This window comes from Harpegnathos saltator, unplaced genomic scaffold, assembly GCF_003227715.2.
Source record: "Harpegnathos saltator strain DR-91 unplaced genomic scaffold, Hsal_v8.6 scaffold765, whole genome shotgun sequence".
NCBI classification, from domain to species: domain Eukaryota; kingdom Metazoa; phylum Arthropoda; class Insecta; order Hymenoptera; family Formicidae; genus Harpegnathos; species Harpegnathos saltator.
The window spans coordinates 167,501-179,527 of NW_020230610.1; the positions used below are offsets into that span (position 1 = coordinate 167,501).

Sequence of the window (12,027 nt, forward strand, 5' to 3'; positions counted from 1 at the left end):
GGGGAAGTGGTCGGACATATTGTTCGATCCCCGGGTGTCCGGGATCCAAACGGCCGAGGCTGTTCGCCCCTGCCTACCTGAGGTGGGTCAGAGCGTGTGTCCGGGCTCGGAATACAAATCAGCGGGCCTCCCCGTGGTTCTCCGTGAACGCACCACGCGGGACGACACCCTAACGGGAGTCGGCGCGCGTGTCACGACTAAACCGCTCATCCTGCGAAGTACGATCCACACAGGCGCTGCTAGATTTTTCCATTGCCCGCTTCAGTGGTACGAGGACAAATCGCTTGGGAGTGGGTAGTAGTATAGCGTGTAGCTTTCATAGCCGAGGTAGCACAGCGCGGCATTTTACGGATGTCGGGCTTCACAATAACTGCCTACTTGAGGTGGTGGGCAGGGTGGGGACTCACCTTCCATCTGGTGCAGGTGCTGACCGGGCATGGGTGCTTCGGTCGGTACCTGCACCGGGGTAGGAAGGAGCCCACCAACCGATACCACCACTGCCCGGGATTGGAGGACACAGCGCATCATACGCTGACAGCATGCCCAGCATGGAGTCAACAGCGCCGTGTCCTCGCACGAGCGGTGGGGTGCTGGGAGGTGGAGCTCTCGCTCCCGTGCATGGTCAAGGCCATGTGCGGGAGCGAGGAGGCTTGGGGGGCGGTGGCCTCCTTCTGCAAGGACGTGATGTCTAAGAAGGAAGCCGCTGAGTGGGAGCGCCGCTCTGGAACCCGCCGCAGGAAGCGGTGGGGAAAGCGGCGCTCCTCGGGTATGGGCAGTGAGCCCGAGGTGGTGCCGGCCGAGGAGAGGCTCCCAATTGATCGGGGGCCCCCTCGGCCCTCGGCTCGTCTCCGTCCACGCGGGGGAAGACGGGGTTAACCTGCCTCCGTACCACGGACAGGGTAGGAAAGGGGGAGTGGTGGCCCATTTAGGGACGGGCCCCACTCCCCTGGCCCCCCTCGAATAGTGAAGGGGATCAGGAGAGAAGGTGGATGTCCCCCCTCTTCTTAATAGGAATCGAAGGCCAACCCGGCCGGTAAAGCCGGTCGGGGACTGCGCCCCCCTAGCTCCTGGAGTGGGAGGGGGCGCGGTAATCAGGCGTGGGGCTCCCTATTGAACCCTAGGGCCGTGGTATCGGGGAGGAAATACGGGAGTTGTTCACCTGACTCCCCCCATCACGGTCCGGACGATAGACATCCCGTAGGGGTTCTAGCCGGTAAGAGTCCGGCATAACCCCCGACCCCCCCAAGGGTCAGGGGTATCCATGAGGATTTCCCCTGCGTGAACAAAAAAGAGATGTTTAATAGTGGGAAGGGAAACTTTCCCCTCTCCAAGAGATGAGCCCTTGGTCGGCTAGACGCGGACAAGTCCCAGGCGGCCGTCCTTGTGGCCACCTGGCATCTCGATGAGAGGCCAGGTGAGTGAAACCTTAGCCCTTAGAAGGGGGCTAGGGAGATAGTAGACATCGTGGCGTCGGCGTGCGACGCTGCGTCCCCGTTGGCGCCGGGCCGCTTACTGGTGGACGGAGGCCATTGCCGAACTCCGGCAGGCCTCCGCCCAGGCCAGACGGGCGAATATCCGGGCTCGGCGATAAGACGGGGATGCCACAGGGGCAAAACCATACCAAACCACTGTCAAACGTCTATCAAACGTCTACTTCCTAGCGAGAGAAGCCCTCAAGGCCGCCATTGCCGAGGCTAAGAAAAGAGTCTGGGAGCAATTAGTAGACTCCCTGGATGAAGATCCTTGGGGGCGCCCTTATAAGCGGACAGTCGGAAAGATTCGTCCGTGGGCGTCCTCGTCAACGGAGGCTTCGGACCATCAAGTCCTCGAAGGGCTCCTTGACACTCTTTTCCCGTGAGTGGAGGCCCCCCCCTCCCGGATGCCCGTCCCTGAGCTACGGGACGGGGATTGGAACGAGGACCTGGAGGTCACTCCAAAGGAGTTCGCCAAGGCTAGGAAGAGACTCGGAGCCAAGGGCAAAGCCCCTGATCCTGACCGTATTCCTGGCCGCACCTAGACTCTCGCCCTCAGCGAGAGGAACTTGTCCGCGGCCACGCGGAAAGCAACGGGTGCAAGGAAGGAGTATCCTCCCTTGAGTGGAAAAGGGCCAAACTGGTCCTTTTCTCAAAGGAGGGCATAGTACTCGGGAGTGCGTCGGCCTACAGGCCAATATGCCTGCTGGACGAGGCGAGTAAGATGCTTGAACGCATTATCGCCTGTCCTCGGAGGAGCCGAACCTCCACGACTGTCAATATGGGTCCAGGTCTGGACGTTCAACGCTGGACGCCATCCAGCACGTCCGGGACCTGACCCGCACGGTCGTGGAGGGGGAGGGCGGGGTATTATTGATAGTATTGTTAGATATAACGAATACCTTTAACACCCTGCCCTGGCCGGAGGTTGGACGTGCCCTCGAGCACCACGAGGTGCCCGTCTACCTCTGGCGCATCCTTTCGACCTACTTTGGAGGCAGGGACCTCGCCTACTTTACGGGGAGAGGCGAGGTCCAAGGCCGACGCACCATGGAACGCGATGTTCCGCAGGGGTCGGTTCTCGACTGCTATGGGACATCGCGTTCGACAGGGTGCTTCGCTCTCATTTCCCTCCCGACTGCCACGTCATCTGTTATGCAGATGACACGTTAGTGGTGGCTGGGGGAAGAGCTGAGGGGAAGCCCGCCTCTGTACGAAGGCGGCACTTACATCGATGGTGGGCACAATCAAGGACTTGAGACTTAAGGTGGCTCCCCATAAAACAGAGACCGTATTTTTTCATGATGGCAGCCGTGGGGTGCCAACGGAGTCCCGGGTCCTGGTAGATGGAGTCCCCGTCCACGTCGGGCTCACTATCAAGTATCTGGGCCTGACGTTGGATGGCCGTTGGAACTTTGGGCCGCACTTCAGGCAGCTGGCCCCCCGAGTCCGCAAAACAGGTTTGTCTCTTGCCAGCCTAATGCGAATCCAGGAGGCCCAGGATGGAGGGCTCGCCGCCTGTACGTTGATGTCGTGCTCTCGATCGCCCTCTATGGGACGCCCATATGGGCGCCCTAATTTATGGCCACCGACCGCAGCAAGCGTCTCATACGCCAGGTGATGCGGTCGGTGGTGATGAGGGCGATCAGGGGGTACGGCACCGTGTCGTACATGGCGGCGAGCACCCTGGCCCCCCTCCCCGTGGAGCTCCTCGCTCAGGAGAGGCACACCCTTTACTGGAGGGTGCGTGAGCTCCGCAAGGAGGGGAAGGGACTAAGGGTCCAGGGGCCTGGCGGCCCTGAAGTCCCAGGCCAGAGCCCGGGTCCTAGAGCGATGGTCGGTCGTATTGGGCGATCTCCGCGGATTCGAGCTCCGAATGGCCGAGGCCGTCCGCCCCTATCTGCTCGAAGTGGCAGACAGGCGGGGACGGGGACTATCCTTCCATCTAGTGCAGATGACCGGACATGGATGTTTCGGTCGGTACCTGCACCGGAAAGGAGTCCACCACCAGATACCACCACTGCCCGGAGCCTGAGGACACGGTGCAACATATGCTGGTAACATGCCAAGCATGGGACCAGCAGCGCCGTGTCCTCGTCCGAGCGGTAGGGTGCGGCGTGGAAGCCCTCTCGCTTCCGCACATAGTTCGTGCCATGTGCGGGAGCGAGGAGGTATGGGGGGCGGCGGCCTCCTTCTGTAGGGACGTAATATCCAAGAAGGAAGCCGCCGAATGGGAGCGCCGTCCTGGCGACCGCCGCAGAGAGCGGCGACGCCGGCGGCGCTCCCCCGAATTAGGAAGCGGGTCCGAGGTGGCGCTGGCCGAAGAGCCGCCCTCGATCCCTCGGGGACATCCTCGGCCGCCTCAGGCCCGCCTTCGAACGCGCGGGGGGGTGTAAAACCCACCCGCTTCCCGCCGGGCGTTGGTAGGAAATGGTAAAGGGGGAGTGGAAGCCCGTTTTGGAATGGACCCCACTCCACCGCATTCCTTGATGAACAAGGGGGCTAGGAGAGAGGATGGATGTCCCCTCCCACCAAGTTAAAACCAGAAGGCCAACCCGGCCGGGAAACCGGTCGGGGGACCGCGCCCTGGACTCCCTGAGTGGGATAAGGTGCGATACTCGAGGCGAGGAGCTCCCGGAGAGCGCTGAGGCCGGGGTGTTGGGGAGGGAATGCAGGCGTAGTTCCCTTGACTCTGCACACAACGGCCCGAACGGTAGACATCCCGTTGGGGTTTTAGCCGGTAAGAGTCCGGCATAACCCCCGCCATCCCCCCAAGTGGCGCGGATATCCATGAGGATTTCCCCACCGTCATAAAAAAAGAAGAAAAGAGATGTTTAATAGTGGTTCGATATGGTACAGTAAACGTTCGATTGATGTTCAATAATGGTTCAATATACGTTTTGATAACAGTCGCTGAAAAACTGCAGATGAGGACTATGTCCCTCCCACTCTATCCGTTATTGTAATACATACTTTGTAATGTTATTGTAATACATAGTTATTGTAATACATAGTTGAGAAGCTTTACTGCACACTCCCTAACAAGAGTCTACGGTAGTCTAGATGGTAAGACCATTGCGTAGTAAATGAAGGGTCCAGATTCGAGTCTGGCTCGGTCTCGACTTATTCTTTTCTTTTGACGTATCCGTGACGTCTTCATACATACTTTGAAAACCTTTACTAGACGTTTACTAGCAACAGGCAACGGTGGTCTAAGAGGTTGGAACGTTGGATAGTAACCACGAGGGCCCAGATTCGAGTCTAGCAACATCCCGGCATATTTTTCTCTGGATATATGTATGACGTCACGGCTGCCATCTTACCCATAGAAGCAAGAAATTCTGGGAAAGGGGTTTATTAATAAAAATATTTAATTAATAAACAGTAGATTTTGCATAAATATTTTGCAATTTGGGTTAAAGTCCGCCTTGTTATACTACTTTTATTACATCATCTTTTTCTACCAATTAATTTTAACAACTTTTGTCTGAAACATTATTTTATTTACCTAATATTTTTGAGATATTTAAGAAAAACTCGGTAACTTTTCCAATATTTAACTTACGATATCTCGCTAACTATCTGTCGGAAGAAATAAATAGTACTAGATTACTCTATTTGGTCTCAAGAATATATTGCATCAATAGCGCCTTGACTTTTGTTAATTTAATGATTTTGAAATTTCCAAAAGTCGATAAGTTAACAAAAGGTAAAGCATTATTGTAACAATATATTCTTGAGACCAAATAGAATAAAAAGGTCTAAGAATAAAAAATTACCGAGTTTTCCTTAAATATCTCAAAAAATATTAGGCAATAAAAAATAAAAAAATATTTCAAACAAGTTATTAAAATTAATTGATAGAAAAAAATGATATAATAAAAAATCGGTTTCCACTTAAAAAAATTAAGTTGACCTTGACCTGACTTTGGCAACACCACTCAAGGTCAAACTGATAAGACTAATAATAGTTAGACCATTTAAAACCCTTTTTTTTATCACGAGGAGGAAATCTTTATGGATACTCCTAGCCCCTTGGGGGGAGGGAGTGTTATGCCGAACTCTTACCGGCTAAAAACCCCCCGCGGTGTCTACTAGGTGGGCCGGAGTGAGGGAGCTGGGGAAACTGCGCCAATATTCCCTTTCCAGCAACCCAGACCTTCCCCAACACCCTGACTTATCTTGACCCTGTAACCCTGTAACCCTGTAACACTCATATTTAACATTTCTTTCTAAAATGTAACCCCTCTGAAATATTTAAGAGTTCCGGGACTTTTTATATACCCTATATAAATATATTTCATGAAATATATAAAAGTATTTTCTCTAATAATAATTCAATTGATACATGTCTCTTCTAATTTGTTTTTAAATTGTAATGAAAAGTATCAGAAATAATTCTACTATATTATTAAAATTTTACCTCTTACATTCACAACATCGCAATTTTCTAATAATATTTTCAAAAAGATGAAATTTTCACATATATTTAAGGAAATCTCATACATATTCATTTTTAATCACGTCATTATTAACGAAAATATAAAGACACATTTGGTGAAAGAATCAATATTTTGAAAATATGTAACAAATTTTTTTGCAAAGTATTAATAAATATTTCATATTTTACGATTGATTTCTTTCTCAAGAAGTTTCATTTATTCTCAGTAAACCTCCGTTGATTTTATTTAAATAATTTAATTAAATACTTAATTACATAACTTAATTCCTCCTTAATTCCTTTTATAAAATATTCTATAAAATAAAAAAATTTATTTTCGTCATTTCGTAAACAATCACTTCATAAACCATTGATTTCAAAATAATACAGATCCTTTGCAGATTTTTTACTGCACTATACTTTAGTGTGAAGTGAAGTTTTTCTATATCTTTAAGAAACATGTATCCAAAAATATTAAATGCCAACAAAGATGTGGCTGTTCAAATTTTTCCTCTCACAGACCCAAATTATACTGTATGTTATATGTGAGGTTAATACTGTTATTATATAACGTGTATTATATAATATGTCTTATATTTTTAATTTACTATGAGGTAATAATAAACATTATAAACTGTACTAACAAGAGCCACAGAAGGATCCATTCCTGTAATAGGAGTACGGTTAGCTAATTTGCAGTGATATGTAGCATCCATCTCAATTTCTTCTTCATTAGTTTTGTTCCCAACGTTGCCTGATCTTTGTGTAGTATGAGGATCCAAATAAATAACTTCGTCTCCTAAAAAAGTTATTTATATATTTATTTAAAAATATTTTTATAAACTTCATGTTAGAGGAAATAAAATATACGTGTTTTATTAATATCAAATTTATAAAAAGCTATCTTTTTAAAATGAAATATGTAGTACACGGATTGCATATAAGCACAGAAATCTCTAAAAATATGAAAGATATCAAGAAACATTTCAGACAAGAAAGAGTAAATAGAGTAAAAGTATCTGACACTATTTTTTGTTTCAACAAATAGTTAGCGAGATATTGTAAGTATTGTAAATATTGAAAAAATTACTAAGTTTTTCTTAAGTATTAAAAAAAATATTAGGCAAATAAAAAAATGTTTTAAATAAAAGTTGTCATATTAATTGATAGAAAAAGAAGATATGATAAAAAAATGAGGTTTCCATTTAAGAAAAGTAATAATCAGTGAATATTTCGAAAGTGGAATCATCTATAAACAAAATGATATAGTTATTCTATGTCCCTCTTGAAACTATACAACTTTTTTCTAAAACATTTTTTTCTAAAATATTTAGTTTTCGAGATATAGTAGTTGTAAAATTTTACAATAAAGGCAGAAAAGTCCGAATTAAAAGATGTAAATACATCACAGAAAACTGAATTGCTTACAGGAGGTAAAAATGAATTAATAAACATAACATTTCAACGATAACATTTTAAATCTAATATTAGATTAACTAACATAAAATTAACTCTTATGAAAAAAGAACATTCAAATATTGACACTCAATTGTTCGAATTTATTCTCAAATATACATTCAAATTTGAGCATATTTTCTGTAAGAGTATTCTATAATTTTATAGTATTACAATAATATTATTGTTATATATCACTGTGACAATATTACTATGATATATTATCACAATATTATCACAATAATATGTCACCATACTATTACTATGATGCATTTCGGCGGACATTTTAATATTACTGTGATATTACTGTAATAATGAAGTAATATTTCTACTATATTACGTTGTAATATTGCAATGGAGAAGTAATATTATTGTGATATTGCTATAATATTATGTACTATATGGGATCCCACAAAGCACGATAAGGCGAATATTGAGATTTGAGAAATTCCACCCCTACCACATTACTTTAACACAGCAGCTCCAAGCTGAAGACTTTAATCGTAGACTTCAATTTTGCAACTGGGCTAGAAATCAATATCTGACGGACCCATCTTTCTTTACGCACGTTCTGTTTACAGATAAAGCAACATTTAACAACAGAAGAGGACTGAAGCGACACTGTTACTATTATTACTACTAACTATTAGGTACTTGAATAAGTTTCCGTCGTTTACAGGTAGATAATGTTAGCAGTACTGTGTGCATGTATGCGCATAGCGTTCCTCACTTTTGTAATCAAATCTTTATAATTTGAAACTATTTCTACAAATGAAAGACTCGAAGTTACTGACAAGCCACTCTCTTCATCTTCGTCGTCGTTGTTCTCATCGTCAAACATATTGAATAGCATTTGTTCTGATATTTCTTGTTCCGCATTTTTTTTTATATAAAACGTCAATAACGGCAAGTTGTATGCCATGTACATAACAAAGTTGTTGATAACAAGGCATAAGGTCACCAACTTTTCTCATCATACTCGCTCCATCAGTTATTATACAAATAATATCTAGATTTTAGCTCTTCAGATTTTAGATCATTTTTAATATCTAGATTGAAGCTCTTCAGATGTTCTTCAACTATATTGACGCAATGCTCTGCCATACATGAACCATAGATTCGAACTGTTGCGGGATCGTTTAACGAGACAATGTGGCGGAGGAAGTTTCACTAAAAACGTAGTTTTATTTTAAGAAAGGAGTCTTATTTTATTATTGTATATTATATTATTATTGACTTGGCCCTCTGCTAGCGCGTTACAAATGTAGTCTTAGAGATAGATACGTCTGGTTCGGTCGGCCGGTGGTCTGGCTCTGTCTTCCTTCGGTGACGGCAGTCGATTTATAGACTCGTCGCCGAAGGAATCTTGCAAATTTAGCGGAAACATCGCGCCACTTGCGACCTTCGTCCATGCAGACAGTGCATTCTTTGCCTATTGCCTTTTTTGAACTTCCGCTGTGTGGCGTGATGCTTAGCTTGCAACACGTGCGGCGCAGGCGGAAATGCTTCGCATGACACTTTCGCCCATATAATTAATGTATATTAATTATGGATAGTTCGTCAGGCTCACTCGGGCATGACAGAATTAAACCAAGATTGAAGTGTTTCTCTTTATAATGATATAATAATAACATTTATATTTAAGTATCTCTTATTTTTGAGAGATGTCCATTCATCAAATGTCACTGAAAATTTTTGGTTTTGTTCTTGAAGATTTGTAAATCTATTTATTATATTAGCTTTTATAAAATTTGCAAATGTAATAACTATAGATCTTATTGTATTAGATCTTATTGTATTATTGTATTAAGAGAAGTTGGAATTTTGAAGCCACTCTTCAGAAATAAATTTCTTAAGTCTATAGATTTACAGAAAGTATTAAAAGTAAAACCGTCTTTAGCAATCATTCGAGATATCATTTTTTCCATGGAATTTTCCTTAACTAAAAAGTTGTCAATTGTTTTAGCCTTTTTCTTTGGTATTAAGTCTTCACAATTGTCGGCAACTTGCGATTGTGATGCTATTTCATATATTACATGAATCCTATTTCGATGTTGATGATTGCGATTTTAAATCTATACAATGTTTGCTTTTTAGGTATCACTAAACCTTTTCCTGATCGTTGACTTAATTTCAAAACGGCAGAACACAGCAAGCATTGGGCATTTTCGGCATTATCACCTTTCATAAAATAGTCCTAAAGAGTTCTATTAGTATTTCCTCCCTCATAACCATACATCGATTCCTTACTGGACAACATATTTTCTTTGCACTCTAATAGTATTTACAACTCTAATAGTAATTGCACTCTAATAGTATTACTGGAACAATGCATAATATAATATTAATACATTAAACACATAATACATAAATTAAATAAATAATACGTACATTCGCAATTAGCAAGTAAGATGAAATACTTTTGTTTAATTTTTGTGTGATTGCCGAATTGTTGCGTGGAACAGCGTAGAAAATAATGAGCGCAAAGGCAATATAAAGCAACGTTGCACTCTCTTTAAGTTATTGCACGTCTCGCGCTCGAAATGATTCGACGCGCATGCAGAGGTAGCAGTTTTCTGTCTAGCGACTTCGCGGCTCACGATGTAAGGGAAACGTAACAAACGAAAGTCGCGTACAAGTACGCGACTTTCGTTTGTTACGTTTCCCTTACACCAGAGCTGCGGAGCCGCTAGGCAGAAAACTGCTATCTCTGCACATACGTCGTCAAGACTCGTTCAAACGCGTTTCTGCCATGGGACTCGTTTAGACGTGTTTCCGTGGTTGTTATCGCATACTACAGCCGTAGACTACTATAGGAAGCGTTGGCACCCAGTGATACCAGAAAAGCAATCCGGTAGCATAGCACAGCGCGTGAGGGGTAGCGCACCCAACGAGCGACTCCGTGTCCGTGAGCGTTCGGTGCTTCGGCCAGCGTCGGGCTTTAAACAAGAGCAAACGACGTCTGTTGCCTCTGTCTTCGCCGAGCGATATACGAGGGTGGTCCGATAAGTACTTAGCCTACAAAAGAAAAACGAAAATTTTGGAAAAGTGGCGATTTATTTCTCAACATAGTCTCCTTTTAGCTCGATACACTTGACCCAGCGATGCTCCAACTTCTTTAACCCGTCTGAAAAATACGTTTTCTCGAGGTCTGCAAAGTAGGCCTCCGTGGCGGCGATGACCTCCTCATTCGACTCAAATTTCTGCCCGGCGAGTGACTTTTTCAAGTTTGGAAACAAAAAGAAGTCGCACGGGGCCAAATCTGGAGAATACGGTGGATGGGGCAGCAGTTCGTAGCCCAATTCGACCAATTTGACCGTGGCGAGGGCGGAGGTGTGAGCCGGTGCGTTGTCATGGTGAAAAATGATTAGTTTGTGCTGCAAACCAGGTCTTTTTTCACGAATTTTTGCGTCCAATTGATTCAGAAGGTTACAATAATATTCAGGGTTAATTGTTTTACCTTTTTCCAGGTAGTCAATTAACAAAATCCCTTTAACATCGCAAGAAACTGATGCCAAAACCTTTTTTGCCGATCTCTCATGCTTTGCTTGCTTTGGAGCTGAACATTCAGCTTCAGTCCACTGTAAACGTTCCAGTTTCAATTTAGGATCATGGTGATAAACCCAAGTCTCATCCATAGTTATAAAACGACGCACAAAATCGGTTTTATTCTTCTTAAAACGATCCAAATGATGCTGAGAAATTTGCTTTCGAGCGAGCTTTTGTTGAATTGTTAACGTATGCGGCACCACTTTTCCAAACACCTTTTTCATTTGTAATTCTTTATGCAAAATATGCCGTACGCGTTCATCTGAAATGCCTATGGTATGAACAATTTCACGCGTAGTCACACTTGGATCTTCAGAAACAATAACATGTATTTGCTCAATGATTTCTGGTGTTGATGCGCTTTTTGGACGTCCACTGCGTGGATCATCTTCAATGCTTGTACGACCACGTTGAAACTCAAGTGTCCATTTACAAACCATTGTTTTTGAAGGAGCAGATTCCCGTAACACATTTACCATCTCAGAATGAATTTCCATTGCCTTGCGACGTGATTTCTTTTCGCCGTCGTCAAATTGCCGTCGGCCCACGCGCCCCGGCCGTGCGTGCTCTCACCAAGTTGTCGGGCGCCAGGTGCAGCGGGCTGCACCGATCACCAACACCAACGAAAAACCACCAAATGGCCGAGACACGTGAATCCGACGGGACCGGTAGCTCCTCGGAAATTAAAGTCGGTAGACGGGAGGGTTCAATCGGGAATCCGGGAAGTTATCGGGAAACAAAGAGTGGCACTGAGCGTTCGGATTATCTCTCTTTTATTGTGTCACGGGAATCGGTACGATCCGACCCCTCGATACGATACACCTCGCTGCGTTCTCTCGCGAGTTCGAGACTTGCTCTGCGCTCACAAATAGTAGCCGAGACACGGTACGCACGGGACACCGAAAAAGAAAAACAGGTGGACGGTCTTACACAGTCGGGAACCTCCCGGCGGCGTGGTCCTTCGTCCTTCTTCCTCCGCTCGCTCTGGTGCAACACAGCCACCGACGGTACCTCCTTAGGCGAGTGGAACATAAAAAACTTTTTCTCTCGCTAACGGCAAAACAAAACTTTTTTCCGCAACGATATGCGATAAGCGATCCGCAATACTCG

The 12,027-nt window shown here is 44.8% G+C and overlaps 1 protein-coding gene across 4 annotated transcripts in view; it reads right to left on the reverse strand.

The window, feature by feature from the left end:
• Positions 1-12,027, reverse strand: part of Atg4a (Autophagy-related 4a) — a 456,226-nt gene that overhangs the window by 132,967 nt on the left and 311,232 nt on the right. For all 4 annotated transcript variants that reach the window (XM_025306187.1, XM_025306185.1, XM_025306186.1 and 1 more), the window contains one exon: positions 6,558-6,712. In XM_025306187.1, the coding sequence (XP_025161972.1) occupies positions 6,558-6,712 (155 nt within the window). The remainder of the gene's footprint in view (positions 1-6,557; positions 6,713-12,027) is intronic.